Source organism: Galleria mellonella, unplaced genomic scaffold (genome assembly GCF_026898425.1).
Source record: "Galleria mellonella isolate WM207_F2 unplaced genomic scaffold, CSIRO_AGI_GalMel_v1 utg93, whole genome shotgun sequence".
NCBI classification, from domain to species: domain Eukaryota; kingdom Metazoa; phylum Arthropoda; class Insecta; order Lepidoptera; family Pyralidae; genus Galleria; species Galleria mellonella.
In genome coordinates, this window is record NW_026442176.1 from 4,798,822 (window position 1) to 4,822,837 (window position 24,016).

The 24,016-nt window shown below is 36.5% G+C and overlaps 1 protein-coding gene across 1 annotated transcript; it reads left to right on the plus strand.

Annotated features, from left to right (window-relative positions):
- Positions 1 to 1,693: 1,693 nt before the first annotated feature.
- Positions 1,694 to 5,408, plus strand: LOC128202386 (uncharacterized protein K02A2.6-like). The gene is made up of 3 exons (XM_052902564.1): positions 1,694 to 2,221; positions 2,639 to 3,344; positions 3,574 to 5,408. The coding sequence occupies exons 1-3, from the start codon at positions 1,694 to 1,696 to the stop codon at positions 5,406 to 5,408; spliced, it is 3,069 nt and encodes a 1,022-aa protein (XP_052758524.1).
- The last annotated feature ends 18,608 nt before the right edge of the window (positions 5,409 to 24,016 follow it).

The following is a 24,016-nucleotide window of genomic DNA, read 5'->3' on the forward strand; positions in this document are numbered from 1 at the left end:
ATTATTTCTCTATATAATATAAAAAGAAATAAGTAAAACACATATACTAGTCTTGCTTATTTATTTATTTTTCTCCCGCGCACAACCACTCTTTGGAATCAACTTCCAGCAGCAGTATTTCCGAACCGATACGCCAACATAACCTTCAAGAATAGAGTATATTCCTTTTTAAAACGCCGTCAGCACACCTTCAATGCTGTTAGTGTTGTGGGTGATCATGGGCGGCGGTAGTCACTTACCACCAGGTGAGCAGCATGCTGGTTTGCCCCCTGTGTTGTAAAAAAAAACTATAGTAGCTAGTCATCATATTTTATATAAATTATACTAAAATCATTATTTAATTGTATGTATTCCAGAGATGACTAAGCAAACTGAATTAACTTAAAAATCACGTCAATAGACAATTTTTCAATTTTTTTTTTTTTTATATAACTTAGAATGGCAATCAAGCTGACGGCCCACCTGATGGAAAGTGGTAACTGTCGCCTATAGACATGAGCAGTACCATGGACATAATAGAGTATACTGTTTCGCCCATGATACCCCCCATGCGTTGCCACTCCTGAGGACTCAGGTGTTATTCCTCTGTACCCAGTAAATTCACGCCATATCCCACCCTTCAAACCGAAACACAGCCATGCAAACACAACTGCTTCACGGTAGAAGCACGAATGGGACAGAGGTACCCGAGCAATCGACTTTTGTACGAAGTCTCCCTCTATAAATGCATCATCGTCATATCAGCCTTTAACTGTCCACTGCTGAACATAAGCCTTGCGGGCTTTTGCCAGTAGTTGCCACACTTTGTAAGCGGCAACCGCAGTTAAGGTTTCGAGATATTATAAGAGGGACGTTACTCCCCATACCCTGCCTTCCCTTATTTGCCTCTTACGACACCCACGAGAAAGGAAGGGGGTGACCTAGTCTATGCCGGAACCATACGACCATCTACGGGAAAGGAATGGGTGCAAGAATTTAATCATCATTCATCATTTCAGCCATTATCCGTCCACTGCTGGGCATAAGCCTCTCCCATAGACAACTATAAAGAACGTTACTGAGCCACCTGCATCCATTAACTCCCTGCTGGAAAAAATTTAATATAATTAATAAATAATCATTATAAACTACATAGTATAAAGCAAAGTCGCTGTCGCTGTCTGTCCGTCCCTATATATTGTGATGGTTCGCCTATGGTACAATAGGTTTAATACCATAAGTACATAGAAAAGAAACAGGGGTTCCTATGGGTGACCGCTGCGAAAACTGAGCTATTTAATATAAACAAACTTTAAAGTCAAGGTTCACAATAGCGTACAGAGAAGACGTTACCATATATGAAATATTGACACAGAAAGGAAACTCCTTTGATGTGTTTCCAAAGTGTAGTGGATGTCACAAGAAAATTTAATAAATTAAACAAAAATATATTATATTTTATATATAACCAAATTATAGTTTACCTTTTATCATCAGATGTAAAAAAGGATGCATACAACACAGTTTAATAAGGTTTATGAGAGCCTTTAAAGTTTTATAAATTCGATAATCAATTTAATAGAAAATACCAAAATACGTTAACATATAATTAAATTGAATTTGAAGAAAAGTTCAGTTCGAATAATAGGCTAAATCGCTGTCCGGATACTTGCAAAATTTAAAACATCTAGCGACGACCTGCAACTTCGGATCGATGCTCGAAGAGAATCTTCGAGATCAGTTCGTGTCCGGTCTGAGCAGTGATGACATGCGATCGCGTTTATTTGCCGAAAAAGACATAACATACAAAAAGGCGGTGGAACTAGCTCTGGCATTGGAGGCTGCTGATAAACATGCCGAGGCGAGCGCTACTCATGGCGGTGCGGGCGGCCGGGACAGCGGCGCGGGCAGCAGCGCGGGCGCAGGCGGCGTGTGGGCGCACGGCGGAGGCGGCGGCGGCGCCGACAGGCCGACCGACGGCCTGCACGCGGTGCGCAGCGCACGGCCCGCGGGGAGCACGGCGGCGGCGAGCGCCACTTGTTGGCGGTGCGGTAAACCGCATCGAGCAGATAAGTGCCGTTTTAAAAATTATTCATGTGATAAGTGTCAGCGTAAAGGTCATTTGAAAGTGATGTGTAAGACGTCAGAGAATAAAAGACACAATTTCATCGAGGATGAATCAGACAGTGATTTATATAATATACGGGTGATGTCTTCCGGAGACAATCCTTATTTTGTGGACGTTATTATAGACAATAAGATAATTAGATGTGAAGTCGATACCGGTAGTAAGATATCTGCAATCAACGAACATTATTATAGAGATTTTTTTACTCATTATCCTTTACAAAGCGATCATATTAAATTGTGTTCATACTCTGGTTCGACTATAGAACCTATAGGTTATATTGTAGTAAACGCGTGTATTAATAAAATTACTCAAAATAAATTAAAATTATATGTAATAAAAAATGGTAGTCGCCCACTGTTAGGGAGGAGCTGGATTCGTAGATTCAATATTAACCAGTTACATATTAATAGTATTTGTGAAAGAGATGATAGCGAGTTCCGTACTAATATTGTAAATCAATTAAAAAAAGATTACCCACAAGTATTTACAGATAAGTTAGGCACATGTAAAAAAACAATCCGATTACAGTTAACAGACACGGAATCGGTGTACATGCGGGCGCGACCGGTACCGCTCGCGTTACGCGCGGCGGTTGAGCGTGAGCTGAACCGACTGCAAAAGGAGGGTTCTATATATTCCGTCGAACATTCCGATTATGGAACACCTATTGTACCAGTAATTAAACAATCAGGTGAAATTCGTATTTGTGGAGATTACAAAACAACTATAAATCCTAAATTAAAAAGAGATCATTATCCCCTGCCTCGGATAGAAGAATTATTTGCTGCCTTAAGCGAAGGAGAAGAATATTCGAAAATAGATCTCACCACTGCCTACATGCAGGTCCCGCTGGAAGAGGACTCCCAAGCGGTGACTGCCATATCCACGCATCTAGGTACATTTGTATTTCGACGTACACCTTATGGTTTAAGTTGTGTACCTGAAAAATTCCAAAAAATCATGGAGGAGACCCTACGCGGTCTTCCGAATACAGTAGTGTTTTTAGACGACATCTGTGTCACAGGACCTGACAGGTACAGTCATATACAAAATCTGCGTGCTGTAATCAAAAGGTTAGCTGAAATGGGCCTCACTATTAAAATTAATAAATGTTCTTTTTTACAAACTAGTGTATCGTACTTAGGTTTTGTAATAGACAAAAAAGGGTTACATCCAGATTTATTAAAAGTGGAAGCCATATTGAAAGCACCACAACCAGATTACATCAATCCGAGTTACATCAACACAACTAAAAGCTTTTTTAGGACTAATTAATTATTACGGAAAATTTATTCCGAATTTGAGCTCCTTCCTCCATCCTTTGTACCAATTATTGAAAAAGAACTCACCATGGAATTGGAACAAAACATGTGAGAAAACGTTTCAGGAGGTTAAACAATTTCTGTCTAGTGACAAAGTTTTAATTCATTATAATGCGTCATTACCTTTGGTACTATCGGTAGATAGTAGTAGCTATGGACTAGGGGCAGTTTTAGCGCATAGGTATCCAGACGGTACCGAGCGACCGATCAGCTGTGCTTCGCGAACACTTACGAACGCCGAAAAGAATTATAGTCAATTAGATAAGGAGGCATTGGCTATTTTGTACGGTGTGCAAAAGCACCATCAATTTTTATACGGCCGATCATTTGTATTAAAAACGGACCATAAGCCATTGACATACATTTTTGGTTCAAAAGGAGGTATACCACAGACGGCGGCGAGCAGGCTGCAACGATGGTCAATTAAACTAGCAGCTTATGATTTTGAAGTGGAATATGTGAGCTCTAGGAATAATAGTAACGCAGACGCCTTATCTAGGTTACCACTGCAAGGGGAATTAGGTCTAAAGGTGTCAAATAAAACCAATACAATAGGCAAAAATAATGAATCACATTATTTAAATTTAATAAATGAAACTTTGCCAGTTAATTATAAAGATATCGCTGTCGCAACTAAATACGATTCATTGCTGTCAAAAATATATGGTTACATTATGTATGGTTGGCCGAATGTAACTTTTACGGAATTTGAGAAACCTTTTTACAATAGACGGACGGAACTATATGTGGAACATGGGTGTATATTATATAAATATCGTGTCGTAATTCCGAGTAAATTACAACAACAAATATTATCAGAGATACATGAAGGTCATTTAGGGGTGATCAAAATGAAATCAATCGCCAGGAATTATGTTTATTGGCCCGGGATAGACCTCGATATTGAGAGGGTAGGACGTGAGTGCGAGGCGTGCCGGAATGTCCGTGATGCCCCACCGCGGTCCTCACTGCATCCTTGGGAGTTCCCTGCGGCACCATGGCAACGATTACATGCCGATTTTGCACAATTGAATGGAAAGTACTATATTGTGGTAGTCGATGCCAACTCAAAATGGTTAGATGCAACACTGTTACGTAGTACTTCAGCTAGTGACACTATTCAATATTTTCGTAATTTATTTTCAATATTTGGTTTGCCTTTACAATTGGTGACGGATAATGGTCCCCCATTTCAGAGTCACGAATTTAATGATTTTTGTAGAAAAAACACAATTAGACATTCTACTTCATCACCATATAGACCACAAGGTAATGGAGCCGCAGAAAACTCTGTAAAAACAATAAAAAAAGCCTTAAAGAAAGCTATTTATGAAGGAAAAGATTTGGCCCTAGCATTGAGTCGATTCCTCTTTCAATATAGAAACTGTGAGCATGCTACGACTGGTGTGGCACCAGCAGTCGCTTTACTGGGACGGCGATTACGTACTAGATTAGATGCGGTGCGACCTAATACTAGTGATATCGTTAGACAGGCGCAAGATAAACAAATACTGAATGCTGGCGGGGTAGACAGAACTTTTGAAGTGGGGGATAGTGTGTTAGCAAGAGACTGTTCGTCGCAGGGGGACAAATGGACCGAAGGCCGGATAACGTCTAAAACAGGGCCAGTCTCGTATACAGTTCAGTTAAATACTGGAAACCCTTGTCGTAGACATTCAGACCAATTATGGCCTCTAACACGTAATAGGTTCTCAATGTCAGGTTCAAATAGCAACGAAATATCAGATAGTACTAATAATCAGTCATTTGATAATGATATTCAACAAACACAACAGAAAAGAAATAGCTCGCACAGTCCTATAATAGGTGAAAATAAGAAACGGGAAGAAAAAGGGAATATGTCAACCAATGTAAAGAGTTTAGAGTTTGAGCAACAGCCACCATTAGATCAGGGTAGTGATCGGGCTAGGCGCGCGCATGAAAGAGAATTACGCAAACAGGGGATGGAGATATGAGCCAATTTCTAGTAATACACGTATATGTTATGTGCGATATATTGTGTTTATTGCTTAATTTTATATATATTTATAAACTTAAGATACTAAGATTATATACCTATCGTTAATATATGCAACTATGTTTTACATTAAGAAATAAACGGATTATATAAACATAAAAAGATGTTACTACCACGGATAATAGTTGTATTTCAAATTAAGTTGAGATAACAGAGATATTCTCATAAAATGTATTTTTGTTCTTAGTATTTCGTTGTGTAATTCTTTTATTTAACTTATGTATCATTACCGTATAAACAAACGATTGTCTTAAATTAAGTGGGGAGAAATGGAGGGTAGTTTAATAGTTTATATTAAGACGGGTGGAGGAGATTTGTTCTTTTTTCAATAAACCAGTTAGTAACTGACTGCATTGTTTCACTGACGTTACAGTAGGTAGATATATTTAGTACCAGCATTGCACCCGTGCGAAGCCGGGGCGGGTTGCTAGTAATATAAAAAAAAGAACTAACATGTTTATATATATATATATATATATATATATATATATATATATATATATATATATATATATATAAATCTATTTTAAAATTAGTTGAGATGATGAAGATATCTCTGCAAAATCAAACTGAAATTTTAAACTTAGATATACGTTTATGGAAACAGCACCATAGAATTGACTTAAATGTTATATCCCTACTTAAAACTTAATAATTTTAGTATCATAAATGTGATATCCTATAGTACCTTAACAACTTAATCAATCACTATGTAATTTTGTACACGTGTACTGTATAAGGCCGCCGTTTTAGTCTCTGTATACTCGTAGAATAGGCCACACCTTTCTTTCCCGTGGATGCCATAAGAGGCAACTAAGGGCGAGGGATGGGCAGCAGCGTCCCTCTTAAAACATTTCCTAAAGCCGAACTGCAGTTACCTACCTGTCTGCCAAGCGTGGTAACTGGCAAACCCCCCTCCCCCCCCCCCTTTATGACAAGGAGGGGCTATGCTCAGCAGTGGACAGTTAATATATGATGTAGCAACTGTATTATATGTAATACATATCACCTTCTTGGGGGGAAAAGGGTTGTTAGCAATGGAGTTTGACAGCCCCATTGCTAGCAATATGCCCTATCAGGTCGACCTCCACGTGGTTCCCCCTGGAAACCATAGTGATCAATTCTTGTTGAATTCGTCACGATGGGCTAACTGACCTACTTCATCCTCACCTATCATCCTTCACTGGTGCCCCGCCGGTGTATACCGATAGCGCGGGTGGGGTTACCATTCCATTATGACTGATAAAAAAAAATATCACTTTCTTGCTGCTGTGAAAAATAAGCACCCGAAGCACTATCAAAATAAATTACGCGTGCAAGACTTAAATAGCTATTAGAGATTTATGCTGCATGCATGCAGCTTAAATCAACAAAGACGCTTAAGCTTAATACTCATCTCCCAATCGCGAACCAAATAATTTTGGAAAAAAACTGTGTTAAATGGAGAAAGATACATTTTAACCGGATCAGTAAATATATTCCGTTTACGTGGAGAAAGTAAACTAAACCGACTAAACCGCCTTTCAAAAAAAGCGTTCACGCTCACTTTTTATCTTTATCCGAGCAGTAAGTGCTTTATATTATTCCCAAATTCGTGTATAATATAGTATATATCATATATGTGTAAGTATATTTCTTATTCATATATATTTATTCGTTTATACACTCCTCGCAAAAATTAAGGGAACATAAAAAATTTTGAAATTTTTGGGTGATTTTCAACAGGCTGTATTTCAGTGAAAAATAATCGTACAGGAAATTTAAAAAAGGGTTTTGAAGCTTGAAAACTCTAGTTTTCAGATTTTTTGGTGAAAAAATTTTTGAGCTCCGGTTTCCATGCAATTCTTAAACAAAGCTGAAAATAATTTTTTTCTAAATTTTCTAGGTTTCGTTTTTCACTCTATGGGCATGGAAAAATTTTTTCGAGCTACTCCATTGTATAGGTCTCTTAGCGTGTTTATTCAGCTTCAAAAATCGCTTTGGAAGGCTCAATTACGACCATTTGTCTCCGAGATATCGAATTTTGAATGCAAAAGCATCCTTTTCCATTCAACTGCTAATATCTCTGGAACTACTGGTCGCACAGCAAGCGGGCGCCGAGTTTCTTTATCTGCATAAAATTTTCAATTAAGCACAGTCAAGAGTTAGTGAAGAAAAAAATTTTTTCCACCTCTAACATTGAATTGAAAAAAATGGAAAAAAGTGACTTTTTCTCCTTTTTTGGTTACTTGGCTGTATCTTCGCTAATATGGGCGGGAAAGCTAAGGTTTGAGGAAAATTTTACAGTCTATTGTTCCTTAAAGAACCCCTAAATCCCTGGAGCGATCGGTTCAACGGTTTTTCCCGGACCAATTGATTGAAATTTTGGAAAAAATAAGGGAACAAGGTTTTTGTCCCTTAAATTCACCCTAATCCATCCAAAAATCAATAATTTCATTTGTTTTTCACTTTTTACTCAATTTTTTGTTTTTTAAAAATTCATTATCAAAAAAAAATCGAAAAAAATCAAGAAACGTTTTAAGAAAAAAATTTTTTTTGAAAAGTCGAAAAAAGTTTAACCCAAAGCATACCACGTGGAGGTTGCACGGTCGGATTTACGTGCGTAAGCACAAAAGAAGCGTAAATCCGACCGTGCAACCTCCACGTGGTATGCTTTGGGTAACGCTAATGCCGGCGGTAAATCGATCATCAATCAAAGTTTTTGTCAAAAACTTTGATTTCCTTAAAAACGAAAAAAAAATTTTTTGTAAAATTTTTTGTAAAAGTTTAACCCAAAGCATACCACGTGGAGGTTGCACGGTCGGATTTACGTGCGTAAGCACAAAAGAAGCGTAAATCCGACCGTGCAACCTCCACGTGGTATGCTTTGGGTAACGCTAATGCCGGCGGTAAATCGATCATCAATCAAAGTTTTTGTCAAAAACTTTGATTTCCTTAAAAACGAAAAAAAAATTTTTGTAAACTTCTTTCGACTTTTCAAAAAAAATTTTTCTTAAAAATTTTCTTCATTTTTTCGATTTTTTTTTGATAATGAATTTTTAAAAAACAAAAAATTGAGTAAAAAGTGAAAAACAAATGAAATTATTGATTTTTGAATGGATTAGGGTGAGTTTAAGGGACAAAAACCTTGTTCCCTTATTTTTTCCAAAATTTCAATCAATTGGTCCGGGAAAAACCGTTGAACCGATCGCTCCAGGGAGTTAGGGGGTTCTTTAAGGAACAATAGACTGTAAAATTTTCCTCAAACCTTAGCTTTCCCGCCCATATTAGCGAAGATACAGCCAAGTAACCAAAAAAGGAGAAAAAGTCACTTTTTTCCACTTTTTTCAATTCAATGTTAGAGGTGGAAAAAAATTTTTCTTCACTAACTCTTGACTGTGCTTAATTGAAAATTTTATGCAGATAAAGAAACTCGGCGCCCGCTTGCTGTGCAACCAGTAGTTCCAGAGATATTAGCAGTTGAATGGAAAAGGATGCTTTTGCATTCAAAGTTCGATATCTCGGAGACAAATGGTCGTAATTGAGCCATCCAAAGCGATTTTTGAAGCTGAATAAACACGCTAAGAGACCTATACAATGGAGTAGCTCGAAAAAATTTTTCCATGCCCATAGAGTGAAAAACGAAACCTAGAAAATTTAGAAAAAATTTATTTTCAGCTTTGTTTAAGAATTGCATGGAAACCGGAGCTCAAAAACTTTTTTCACCAAAAAATCTGAAAACTAGAGTTTTCAAGCTTCAAAACCCTTTTTTTAAATTTCCTGTACGATTATTTTTCACTGAAATACAGCCTGTTGAAAATCACCCAAAAATTTCAAAAATTTTTATGTTCCCTTAATTTTTGCGAGGAGTGTATATGTAATTTTAGTGTGTATGTATATCAATAATTAGTAGTACAGCATTCGAGTATTCTGACACTTCCCTATGGTTGACTGGGAGAGAATGCTTTTAGCATTAAGTCCGCCGTGTACACATATTTGTACTAATGAATAAATAAATAAATACGCTCTGAAGAATTGTTCGTATTGATACCTGCTGCTGATTTTCACCATCGTACAACCCGCCATAAACTAAAGTTTCATCCCAACCATCTGGACGAGAGGCGGTCCTCCACCGTGCGTTTTTCAAGACACTTTCTCCCGCATACAACCACTCTTTGGAATCAACTTCCAGCAGCAGTATTTCCGAACCGATACGACAACATAACCTTCAAGAAAAGAGCATATTCCTTTTTAAAAGGCCGGCAGCACACCTTCAATGCCGCTGGTGTTGTAGGTGATCGTGGGCGGCGGTAGTCACTTACTCTATTTAAATACCCAAAACTCTGTTTTGGGTATTTAAAAAGTAATAAAGATCACTTTCATTGTGAAGTAAAGATGGACAAACTATTTACCTTTTGTGTACAATAACGACTTTATAACTGGACTATACAAAATACACAAAAGCTAAAATTATTGTATAGAAAGTAATTTTACAATCACAATAAATTAAACACGCTGGCTGTACTTTTTTCTTTATCCACTGTCTCGGTAACTTAGGTTTGCGATCGTAACAGTAAGTTGTTTACATTTAACATTGTAAACAAATTAACAAAGATAAACAAACAAAGTACCGGAAAGTTTTATGAGCGGATATTGTATTTTGGTTTCTTGTCAATTTGTTTTTTTTTTTGTTGCCCACGGTACTGCTCATGTCTATAGCCGACGGTTACCACTTTCCATCAGATGGACCGTCAGCTTGTTTGCCGTTCTATGTTGTATAAAAAAAAAATATAGATATTTATATATTTACTATTATAATGTATCATTAACAACTTACAACAGAGTACACTGTTTCGCCCATGATACTTCCCATGGGTTGCCATTCCTGAGGACTCAGGTGTTGTTCCTCCATACTCAGTAAATTCACGCCATATCCCACTCTTCAAACCGCTAGATAGTCGCGTACAATGCGGTTTTAGAGATGTTTTCTCCCACGAACACTCAGGTTTTGGAATGAACTCCCTGCCGAGGTTTCCCCAAGAGACTACAGCATGGGGTTATTCAAAAGGGGGGTAAAGAGGTTTCTTCAGGGTCGGCAACGCGCGCGTAATACCTCTGGTATTACAGGCGTTCATAGGCTACGGTAACCGCTTACCATCAGGTGAGCCGTATGCTTGTTTGTCACCTCAGTGGTATAAAATAAAACTCCCCGATATTATGTGGGAAACGTATGTTCAGCAATGGACAGATATTAGCTGATATAATTATAATAACGCTGATGATGATGAAACATGAAGAATATCCCAAAATATTACCTAAACCGCGCATTTTAAACAATCCTCACCACTCAACACAAATCCAGTAGCTTAATAAATCCAAATGATGAAATTAAAAAGAAATCACCCAACTCGAAGGACAGTGAGCACGAATCGTGATACGCATTAATTAATTAACACGCCCACATACATAAACATAACGTCTAGAATTAAAAAAAAAAAAAAACTTGCACCTAATTACTTATAACTAACACCCCTACAATAAAAGCGCCTGCAGTCATCCATTCGTAATAATATCCCCTGAAATACACCCGTCTCCTTCTGACGAATGCGTTAAGAACGGGACATAACGCAGTCTAGCTAGTTAGTTTCCCGCAGAATGGCGTTCAGGTCCCTATGGTGACAATACGAGCCCACCACAATGTGCCCTGGCTTAATGCCTATTCGACCCATCTTCCTATTTTAATTTACTCAAATTTCCCATGACACTTCACCCAACATACTATTATGGCTCGTTTTTTAAGGCGGGTTTTAATCTTGTCGTTAACTGACAGATTAAGGAAAACACAAATAGATGGGAAGCAAATTTAGCAACTTCCGTGGAGTGAAAAGTAATTTTTTTACATAAATAAGAAACCGGATTCGATGACATTAGACTTAATATGTTTTAATTAAGTAGAGCGTCAAAGCGTAAAGCGGTCAAACACGGTGTTTATTTTTAAAGCAGTCGATTGCAAGAAGATAATTTCTTTACAGTTCAGAATTTGTGAAGATATAGCATTATATTTGTTCATATCTATAATAACGTTATAAAGAGAAAAAATCTGAATTTATGTATATTTCTTTGTAATTATTTTACTTTAAATATGTGTTGTGTTACAGAAGTCCATATCATTGGTTATTTGTTTAGAATTATTTTGTTTAATTCCGCTACCATTAGTATGTGTGTGACTGCCAACACTCGAAGATTGATCACCACTATTACTAGCAGAAGTTTCACAGCCTTTCATATTAGCCATCAATCTCCTATTATCATTTCATCCACGGACGTTTTGCAACATGTGTTTCACCTGTAAACGAGACATCTTCAGGTAAATTGTTAGGTCACTGTTCGGAGTTGTTGTTATTGATAAAACAAATGTTAAAACATTATTTAAAATAAATTTATATAAGTATAAATTTATCTCAAAGTTTGTTTCAAGGTATGTTATCACAATGGGACACAGCCAATTTACAGATAATATTCATAAAAACATGCACTCGATTAATACTTACTTAACCAATGATTAAGAACTCCAATGCGACGGTGCACCGAGCTTACCTCCACTATATTCTCGTATATGCAACGTAGGATCTATTATTTTTCAGCAAGAATGCACTCGGTTAATGGTCTCGCGGTGATAATGCGCTATTGTGGAACTGAGCCACCTCGTAGGGCAATCTGAATTATATGCGCTTTGTTTTAAATGAAAATTTATATTATGTATAGTTTATATATTCAATTAACGAAAAGGAAATAAGTTATCTCAAATAAAAGTCTGCGTTTTTTATTTATAAATAGATAGATAGATAACCTTTATTACCAGTATTAAGAAAATAAGAAATTAAAACAACAAAAAGAAACAATTAATGTTGCTGGTAATAGGAGCCGCCTCAGCTGTTGCTATATATGTATAGGTCCAGCGAGATGTACGTATATAGCGCTGATTTTCAGGCGGCCACTTAACTCCTTTACCTTTAGCATGCATGCGGATCGCCAATACCTATTTCCCGGATGGGTGACTCAATACGCTTAAGAACAAATACATAAAACATTACAACAAATACACAAAACGTTAGTGTGTGTGTGACTGCTAACATTTGAAGATTCTACTTTTCTTTTTCTTTCTAATAATACTTTCTTTCATTCTTCGAATTGATTCTAATTCTCTATTGTTACTTTTGAAAGTTCTACAACTTTCCATATTAGTCATCAATCTTCGATTGTCATTTTGTTCGCAGACGTTTTACGACACGTATTTCACCTCGAAACGAAACATCTTCAGGTAAATTATTAGATCGCTGTCCAGAGCCTAATTTTAACCATTCAGAATCCAAATTGAATGGTAACTGATTCACTATACCCTATATGACAATGACATCTAGTGTGTCCTTTATTTATTTGTTTATTTTTTCTTTAATTTACACTTTATTGCGAAACTTTGTACAAGTGTCGAGCTTAATGCCATATGGCATTTTCTACCAGATAACCATTAGATAAAAACAGAATCTTTACCTATCCCATGTACCTAGTTATTTCTCTATCTTTCACTTTCTCTTGTACCTTCTATTTTTCCTTCTAGTATACTCTTTAAAAAAATCGACTTGTCGTATAAGGCAGCCCAGCGTTTTGCCTTTTGTATTCTCTAAGTCCCACGGTCCACGTGCTACTAAATGCGGTAATTTTAAAAAAGTATTATTAAAAATTTTATTATTATTATTATGTAACTGTGGTAAAGAAACATCACTATTTGCAGCAAATATGACTAGACATCTAATGTACAGGGACGGGAGTTTTAAACTTATTAAATTCATTTGACCGATTCCGGATTAAAACAAATTGCGGACACATTTTTACAACTAAAAACTCGATTATAATCATAACATTTTTTTTATACAACTTAGAATGGCAAGCAAGCTGACGGCCCACCTGATGGAAAGTGGTAACCGTCGCCTATAGACATGAGCAGTGCCATGGACATAACAGAGTATACTGTTTCGCCCATGATAGCCCCCATGCGTTGCCATTTCTGAGGACTCAGGTGTTATTCCTTTGTACCCTGTAAATTCACGCAAACATTGACTTATTTAACTATTTTACTACTAAAAAATACATCAGTTATAATTATTTTATTAGTTTACACTATTAGATACTTAGGGCATTGTATTTACTTACGTATTGAATTAATTAAATTCCTTTAATTTTGTGTTAACTTCAAAACTTATAAATGAGATCGCAAATAGCTGTCGTTTACACAGAATTTTAAGAGGATTCCGAACTCCAGTTGCAAACACAAAAGCAATTATAAATTGGTCGTGTCCTCGTCGTGTTATCGTATAAATACAAGCGTGTAATATTGCCACAATATGTCTTAAACAAAGTACAATAGTAGTTTAGTAACAAATAAATACCGCGTAAAACAAAATTGCCTATTTAAAAAAAAAAAGATTTCATAACCACTGTAAAACTGTTTGTTCTCTAACAACGGTTCGTATTTAAAAATGATGAATTTCAGTCAAACTCACCCGAAAATTACGGTTTTTTTTTAAACACAACGACAAAAGCGTTTAGTACTGTTCTTTAATTTTTCGACTGTACTAGAAATAACAGTTTATTTTATTGAAGCGGCAAACGATAAAGTCATCCGTTCGTTTCTTAGAAACGTTAGAAAACAAATACTTATTTTGGATGTCGTAATTATTTGTTTTAAATTTTTTTTTCCGCAACTTAGAATGGCATACAAGCTGGCGGCCCTTCTAATGGAGAGTGGTAACCGTCGCCTACAGACATGAGTAGTATCATGGACATAACAGAGTATACTGTTTCTCAGTGTATTATTCGATGATAAAAATAAACCTAGAGGTGTTGGCAGTTCGCTTTCTATGTTAAACACACGACGAAAATCCTAAATGTATGTATTTATGTATGTAGTACACAATTGGTTTTTATTTAAAAAATAAATGTCACTGAAAATTTCAAAATGGTGGGCGTCGTCAATTAAACTGTATTTTTACGTATGATAAGATATTTTTTTCTCGAAAAACATTTAATAATACTAGCAATAAATAAACTCAAATCAGTCTTTTTGGAATCTATCTATTTTTTACGTTACCATACGAAAATTTCCGATCTGAATTCAATGAAATTTTGTAAACTATGTACTTGATTTTAACGTAACTTACAAACTAATGTTTGTTTTATAAGAATCGGTTGAATTAATCATGAGGCATCATGACGTCATCCTAGTATTAAATTGTATAGTATTTATTCTATGTTTATTTTTTTTTTTTTTTCTATACAAGACATTATATCACATTCTAACAAAACTAATAATTTATAAGACAAGTCAATTTCAAGTAAAATAAACCAAAATTAAGATGACATATCAAGACACAATATACACAAAATTTAAAGTTAGAATTTTAGGAATACGTCTAGAAATCGCATCCAATTTGAAGCAATAATTAGATTCTGCGTGAAACACACATACAAAAGAAAACAATGTATAGATTATTTACTTTATACAAAATAAAAGTATCGTAATTTGTGGAAGATCTGGAGCCTAAACTAAGTCGTAACTTGTATCTTAAACACCAGGTCCCCCCTAATAAAGTACTGACAATTCAAACTAAAAGGTAGTTGCGTGGAGTTAAAATAAATATGTTTTAATATTAGAATAAGAAGCTGCGTGCGTGTGTGCGTGCGTGTGTGCGTGCGTGCGTGCGTGAGTTCGTGCGTTTTTGCGCGCATGGGGCTTGCGTACGTGCGTGCGTGCGTGTACGTGTGCATGTATATGTGTGTGTATGTGTGTGTGTGTGTGTGAGTGTGCATGCACGTTCGTGTGTGTGTATGTGTTTTATTAGGTATGTATTGTATTCGAATTACAAATAAAAATATCATATATATTTTGTTTTATTTTACCCTTCCTTTTCTCTTTTTTTTTTAATTAATTACGTACTTAACCGTAGATAACACCGTAGATATATTTTTATTACGTCAATTACTTTTTTCGTATCGTTATAAGTTTGTTTTAATAGTCAAATATTTTCACAATATGTTTACATTCATTTTTACTATGTTGCGCAAAGAGCACTTCAGCCATTCGGAACGACCCGGTAGATAGATATATAACCTAATACATCTCACCATTATATATCACAAATATAGGATCAGAATTAAGGATTTATAATGTATATAATATATATGTAATGACAAAAAGAGACTGAAGGACTGAAGTTACTAGAAATTACTAGAAGAGAAGACGAACGTACGGCGCGTCAACACTAAGGTCAATGAACTTGAAATGCAGCCACTAGAAACTCAATATTTAAAATTGTGTTTCACAACTTCTATGACGCTAATCTGTAAGTACATATATCCTTAAGAATTTTCCAAATCAGTTTACAACTGATGAATTATGAAGAACAAATTAAAAAAAAATCAACTGAATTTAAAAAGAAAAGTAATTGTTTATTAAAACTCTATATACAAATAATAATAATAAAACTTTTATTAACAAATACAGGGTTGCACTGTTACATATTTTTTGCCCTAGCTTACAAATTAGGGTAACCTGTGCCTTGTAAGCCAGTTCCTTCCAACACACAAAAACTAATACTTTGTACATGAAGAGTTAACAATATTAAACTATAAATATAATAAACAGGATAAAAAAAGGAAAAAAAAATATAATGTTTAACTAGAAGATTACAGTTAATAAATTTTTTTAATCTGTAACGATCAGTGTGTGATGTGAGAGAAGGTGAACAGTGTAAGTGTGTGTATGTTATTTTTTTTAAATAAAAAAAAAAAACCTTTTTTTATACAACTTAGAATGGCAAACAAGCTCACGGTCCACCTGATGGAAAGTGGTAACCGACGCCTATAGACATGAGCAGTACCATGGACATAACAGAGTATACTGTTTCGCCCATGATACCCCCCATGCGTTGCCATTCCTGAGGACTCAGGTGTTATTCCTCTGTACCCTGTAAATTCACGCCATAGCCCACCTATCAAAACGACACACCCATGCAAACACAGCTGCTTTACGTTTGAAACACGAATGCGACAGAGGTACCCAAGCAATCAACTTTTGTACAAAGTCTCCCTCTAGTAAATTCAAATAATCATACAGTGTTTTCCAAATTAAATTAAGTTCGAGGACTGCGCAAAATCACGGGCAAAGCTAGTCTCATATAAATGATAAACGAATAACTACCAAACTTGCGATCCTTAACATATAATTTTTACGAGACCGAACTTTCTAATTAACTCAACATAACAATTACAAGTACAGTTGCACATACAAACAGAAAGACGAGGGTGACAAGAAGTGCCACTGTTACATCGGAATAAAATAAAATACATTACGCACCGAGTCGCGAGATAAAATATACCTAATGTCATTAAAATAAGACTGTAAATACTATAAAATAAATTGCTTATGCAAATATCAGTGTTGCCAAACGAATATCTACCTTAACATTGACGTGTAGAGTTAAGAATGTTTAGTCAGTAAAATAGTACAAAGTTGTCTTCTAGGGTTGTCATAAACAAGTTCATTATGCACTTAGACAATTAGTGTACGCCCGCGGCCGCTCTGTCATTGTCAGCCCTGAGCCCTTCCGGTGTAGCGCCTCGGTTTCAATGTACCTATTTAGTTTTCCTCATTAGGGGATAAAAAAAAACAATATGAAAAGATTTATTTAGAAGAATAGAAGAGGCAAAGTGCTGGGCCACCTTTTACGACATGACGATTTTTTTAAGAGCATAATAGAAGGAAAGATAGAGGGCAAAAGAAGAAGAGGATGACCGAGGAATAACTACATGGGACAGATAAAAGAAACACTAGGTGTCATGTCGTATAGGGAGGTCAAGGATATGGCCTGGGATAGAACTGGCTGGAAGAAGATACATGAACTAGTTGCACCGACAAGAAGAAACTTTTTTACCAGAGGGAGACTTTGTACAAAAGTCGTTTGTTTGGGTACCTCTGTCCCATTCGTATTTCAACCATGAAGCAGTTGTGTTTGCATGGCTGTGTTTCGGTTTGAAGGGTGGGATATGACGTGAATTTACAGGGTACAGAGGAATAACACCTGAGTCCTCAGGAATGGCAACGCATGGGGGGTGTCATGGGCGATTCAGTATACTCTGTTATGTCCATGGTACTGCTCATGTCTATAAGTGATGGTTACCACTTTCCATCAGGTGGGCCGTAAGCTTATTTGCCATTCTAAGTCGTATAAAAAAAAAACAAAAACTCTTAAATGAAATAAAAAGAAAAGATTTTATTAAAGAAACAATAATATTAATTTCACTATAATTATTTTAACTCGTGTAAACGAAGATAAATAGTATGAATCCCATTGCTAGCAATATACCCAACCAGGTCGACCTCCTCGTCGTTATCCCTGGTAACTATCATGGTTAATTCCTGATGAATTCATCATGATGGGCTAACTGGCCTGTTTTCATTCTCATCTATCACCCTTCACTGGTGCTCCGCCAGCGTATCCCGTTAGCGCAGGCGGGCTTACCATACCATTTTCATCCATCAAAAAAAAACATATGTATGTATATATTGCGTGAGGAAAGGGATTATTGGTAATGGGATACTACAGTCCCATTGCTAGCAATATACCCTATCAGGTCGACTCCCACGCGGTCCCTCCTGGACATCATCGTGGCTAATTCTTTATGAATTCGTCACTATGGACCAACTGACCTACTTTCATCATCACCTATCTTCTTTCACTGGTGCCCTGCCAGCGTATACCGATAGCGTAGGCAAGGGTTCCATTCCATGATTATCCCATAAAAAAAACCTATATATTGTAAAAAATAAGAATTCTGATCCTTTCCATAATCCAATATAATATATTATATGTAGTAAGTGTTACAACGAAAAAATAAATAAAAATAAAAACTATCATGTCTTACGGACATCCCAGGTAACGCAAATAAAATCGAATTAAGAACCTCTTTTTTTTTTTAAATCAACTCAAGAGCCGTAGATTAAAAACAAGTTATCTTACTACGAAAAAAAAAAAACAAAACTACAATTCTAAATTCAAATCTCAAATTTGAACTAAAATTCGAAAATGCACTAGGAAAGCGGTCAAGCGATCATCCGCTAACTACGACTCTCGCCTCGACAGACACATGTCTATCGGGGCAAAATCCGCATACGACTACAGATTATAATATATACCTGCAACTGGTTAGGGAGAGATATGACTGGGTAACGGATGAGAGACCGACAGATTAGCCTACTGGTGTTTGGAAATTTATACAAATTATTTTAACTTTCTCTTAATATAAAATCAACTTTTGACGTGACAATATTTCTTTGATACCCCTAGAGTATATGACAGATTTTATTGGTGGGTTATCTTTTTGTAAAATTGTTATATTGCTGTAAATAATTTCGCTTGTAAAAATATGAAACATGATTTATGTGCCTATAAAATTTGAGGGTTGCCTTCCATTACCTTGGAATCCCATCTTCAAATCCTAATTTGGTAACAATAAGACCATCTCTGGAGTATACTCTTTCGAATACAAAGAGAATTTTAAAAATTGGACCAATTTTAAAATTTCTTCTTTGTTCAACTAGCGGAGAAATCGGAGGACATAAATAAAAAAAAATACCAGTCGAATACCTGCTTCTTTTTTGAAGTCGACTAATGAATCGGTAGAATAATAAGAGTTACGAGACAGTTAAAAGAGTGTGTTTTTTATATCATCTAACCTAGTTTTTTTTTTTTTTTAAATAGAAGTCAACGAACAAAGACCTCTCCATTTCAATCAATCTTGTTAACTACTTAACATAGGGCATGTGTTATAAGTAAATTTTACAATTTTTTTTTATACAACTTAGATTGGCATACAAGCTGACGGCCCACCTGATGGAAAATGGTAACCGTCGCCTATAGACATGAGCAGTACCATGGACATAACAGAATATACTGTTTCGCCCATGATACCCCCCGTGCGTTGCCATTCCTGAGGACTCAAGTGTTATTCCTCTGCACCCAGTAAATTCACGCCATATTCACCCTTCAAACCGAAACACAGCCATGCAAACACAGCTGCTTCACGGTTGAAACACGAATGGGACAGAGGTACCCAAGCAATCGACTTTTGTACAAAGTCTCCCTCTAATGCCTATAATCGCGACAAAATATGGAAGTAACACAGGATAAAATAAAAATAACCTTTATTCAAACAGATTTATTTACAAGCTCTTTTAAATCATTATTTTTTTTATAAATCTACTGCTAGGTTTAGAATGTTATTTCCTGCTGAGAAAACCCTGCAAGAAACATAACAGTTGCTCTTTTCAAATTATTTATGTACAAAATAATTTTACATTTAACATATAAATCAAGCTTCGTCATTATCAAACTGGCCTCACTGTTACCTATTGAAGACTATCAGCACGTACCAATATTCATACAACAAACAACATATATCGGGGGGAAAGGTATTGTTAGTAATGGAGTTTGACAGCCCCATTGCTAGCAATACGCCTTATTAGGTCGTCCTCCACGTGGTTCCCCCTGGAATCCATCGTGAACAATTCTTGTTGAATTCGTTACGATGGGCTAACTGACCTACTTCATCCTCACCTATCATCCTTCACTGGTGCCCCGCCGGTGTATACCGATAGCGCGGGTGGAGTTACCATTCCATTATCATGTATTAAAAAAAAAACCAACAAATATCAAATACAAAATAGTAACACAGTAGTCCGACTCGAATGTTCGCCATCCAAATTTATTGGCAACAATTTCAGATATAAAGTCTCAAATACACTCGTTTAATAAACGTTGTGGAACCGCTAATCGCGTGGTTGTGTGACAGACAAATCAAACTATTGGGCGGAGTGTATGGAACAAAGGTCGCGCGCTCAACATGACAAAATTGCCTCTTTTCACACGCCCGCGCTAATCATTTCACGGTAAACGATGTTGCGATGTAAATGTGAACGTTTCCAATGTCACGCACAGAGAGAGAGAAACTTTATTTTTGTCCAAACATGCGAAAAAATAATTAAAATAAAAAAAAAGTAATAATAATAACAAAAATAATATCGACTTAGCTGACAAGGTGACCGAAATTACTCTAATCGTTTTGTAAGTGAACGGTCTTATCCCAACCAGATCGAAACAACACCTTAGACAGTTGGGATTCCGAGGCAGCTCACTTTTAAAGACACAGATAGCGTTGCTTTTGGATACCCGCATAGTACGCCGGTTTTTCTCCTTGGAGCCCTGTACCTCGGCCGACTGTGCTTCTGCTAAGGGTTTTTTTTGATGGATGAAAATGGAATGGTAACCCCGCCTGCGCTAACGGGATACGCTGGCGGAGCACCAGTGAACGGTGATCGATGAGAATAAAAACAGGCCAGTTAACCCATCATGATGAATTCATCAGGAATTAACCATGATAGTTTCCAGGGGGTACCGCGAGGAAGTCGACCTGGTTGGATATATTGCTAGCAATGCGATTCTTAGTCTCTATTACTAACAATCCCTTTTCCCCCTCTGCCAAGGGTTAGTGTGTCATCTCCTCTCCTTAATAGGAGAGATGTGAATTTTATTAAAAACTAATAATAACTAACGAAATATGTAGGAAAACTCAATAAATACATATTACAGCAGTTTCAACATAGAAAGTGAAGGAGTTTTTGTCGCCTAACAAATTGTCTTTAAAACTCACACATATAAATCATTTTATTAGAACTATTAGTGTTCAAAGTTTTTTTTTTTATTCCTAGTCCCAAATGAATAAATGTTTTTCGACGCAGTCTAAATATTGAGTATTCCGTGCTATATTGATAGAACAATAACAAACGACGTCACAATAAAAACCAATAGAAACAATATTACAATGACGCGTCGTGTTACCGCGTACAATGGAGCCGCGCCTTGTGGGCGTACGTTAGAAACAAATTACTACTCGCGGCGTCGACACGTGATTTGGAATCGCAAATTAGCCGCGCGATTTGTACGCGATTGTTTTTGTACGCCAATCTTATTTACCAGCGCGGGCGTAACCGGGTACTGTTACAATTTGGGGTTTTGAAATTGGCTGTATTGTGTGAACTTCCTTAATGTTGCTGTTAGTGGTTTTAAATTTGTATACAGGGTGGAATTAAAATAATTTATATATTTTAAAGAGAGTATTGTAGCTATGGAATGGAACGTTTTTCTTCCATTCGTGTTTCAACCGTGAAGCAGTTGTGTTTGCATGGCTGTGTTTCGGTTTGAAGGGTGGGATATGGCGTGAATTTACAGGGTACAGAGGAATAACACCTGAGTCCTCAGGAATGGCAACGCATGGGGGGTATCGTGGGCGAAACAGTATACTCTGTTATGTCCATGGTACTGCTCATGTCTATAGGCGACGATTACCACTTTCCATTAGGTGGGCCATCAGCTTGTTTGCCATTCTAAGTTGTATAAAAAAAAATAATAAATAATAATAATAATAAATCATCGTCATCATATCAGCAGTTAATTCCACTCCTTAATATAGACCTCTTCCTGTTGAGGGATTGTGCCAGTCAAAGCCACGCTTGTCAAGTGAGTTGGCATCCGCAGTTAGGCTTTAGAAATGTTCTAAGAGAGACGCTGCCGCCCATCCCTTGCCCTCCCTTAGTCGCCTCTTACGACACCCACGGGAAAGGAAAAGGGGTGGCCTGTTCTATGCCGGGACCACACGGCCATATGTATATAGAACTTAATGATAATCATAGTCATCATCATCGTTTCAGCCATTATTCGTCCACTGCTGGACGTAAGCCTCCCCCATAGACTGCCATAAAGAACGATCCTGAACCACTTGCAACCACTGACTCTCTGCAATGCAAGTTCGTCACTCCATCTAATGAGGGGTCGTCTTACACTGCGTTTACACTTACGCGGTCGCCACTCGAGAACGTTTCTTCCCCATCGGTTACCAGTTCTTCAAGTTATGTGACCAGCCCATTGTCACTTCAGCATGCTTATCCTTCATAATTGTTCATAGACATAGTAACATGCAAATATAAAATTATCTTTTATATAATAATTTGAAAACGTAAAAGTAATTCTTGCGGGTAAAGAAAGAAAGAAAGAAATAATTTAATCAAAAGAAGCATGCGGCCCACACAGTAGCGCACAAAACAAGAACAAAAGAAATCAAAACAAAACAAACAAAAGAAAATAATAATTATATACAAATAGATAGCAATTAAATTGTAATGTACGCGTGCGCGCGTGTGTGTCGCAATGTTCTGTGATGTAGGTCCGTGCTCAGCATATTGCTGCAGCGCTTGAAGCGCTACAGCGCTGTTTTTCAGGTACTTTTCATCAGATAACGGCATTCCGAACCCAGCAATACAATTATAAATTAATGGCGATTTAAAACAGCTAAGTCTATTTGAATAAAGATTATTCGTATTCCAAATTCAAAATATTTTTTATGCAATTTAGAATGGCGAACAAACTGGCAGCACCTGATGGAAAATGGTAACCGTCGCCTATAGACATAACCGAGTATTTTGTATTTCATCCATGATATCCTTCAGGCGTTGCTATTCCTGAGGACTAACGTGTTATGCCTCTGTACCTTGTAATTTTATTGGCATATTTTACTCTTCAAACCGAAACACAGCCATGCAAACAACTGCTTCACGATAGAAACATGAATGGCACAAAGGTGCCCAAGCAGACGACTTTTGTAGCTTAGATTATGAAGTACACATACATAAATAGTCAGTCCAATGTTTTGTACAAAAACTTCCTCTTGTAAATTGCCTAATTTTTACAAAACATAATAACAAATAAAACAAACGCAACCCGGAACATTGATTAATTCTAAACCGGTTCCTCCATTGACCAGTTTTGCACATACTCATAATGTAACACAAAGTAATCTTGAACTTATCAAAAACTAAATACAATGTTTACTAAACAAAATAAACCGACCCAGCATCGAGTCGTATTAATGTTATCAGATCTTTTATAAATAAAATCTCTAACAGTGATTGTAAATAATACTAAACGTGCATAGTTCTCAGACTGGGGTGTGTATCTCGAGTGCTTTTGAGTACTGCTATTCATGTAATATTGCCCGTGACTTTTATTTGTTCTGTTTATCGATTAGTAAAGGCAAAGGAACTAAAGTCGTACAGCTATATCTTGTGTAAAATTTTTGTGTGTGTTGATGCTTAATAGTTGCCTACTCCGACTTATGGATACCAAGGGTTGTGAACTCGAATCTAATCCCTAAAAACTGTATCTTGAAATTACATTTTCGACTTCATAATCCTAGGCGTGTTACCATTCCATTTTCACCCATTAAACAAAAAATACCCCCAAAAGGGTAAGGCCTATTTTCAGCAAAGGGCCGTTAACGGCGGACATGATGATGTTGGCGATATGTTAAGATATATCCCACTTGTATATCAAAATTCATTGAAATGTGTTTAGCCGTTTAAACAAACTTTTACATTAACAATTTTTTTTTTTATATATT

Excerpts from the sequence above, each read along its gene's own strand:
- LOC128202386 (XM_052902564.1), top strand. The coding sequence starts at position 1,694 with ATGCTCGAAGAGAATCTTCGAGATCAGTTCGTGTCCGGTCTGAGCAGT. Across the intron at positions 2,222-2,638 it reads ACAATCCTTATTTTGTGGAC|TTAACAGACACGGAATCGGT; the intron begins GTTATTATAGAC and ends ATCCGATTACAG. Across the intron at positions 3,345-3,573 it reads ACCAGATTACATCAATCCGA|ATAGTAGTAGCTATGGACTA; the intron begins GTTACATCAACA and ends TACTATCGGTAG.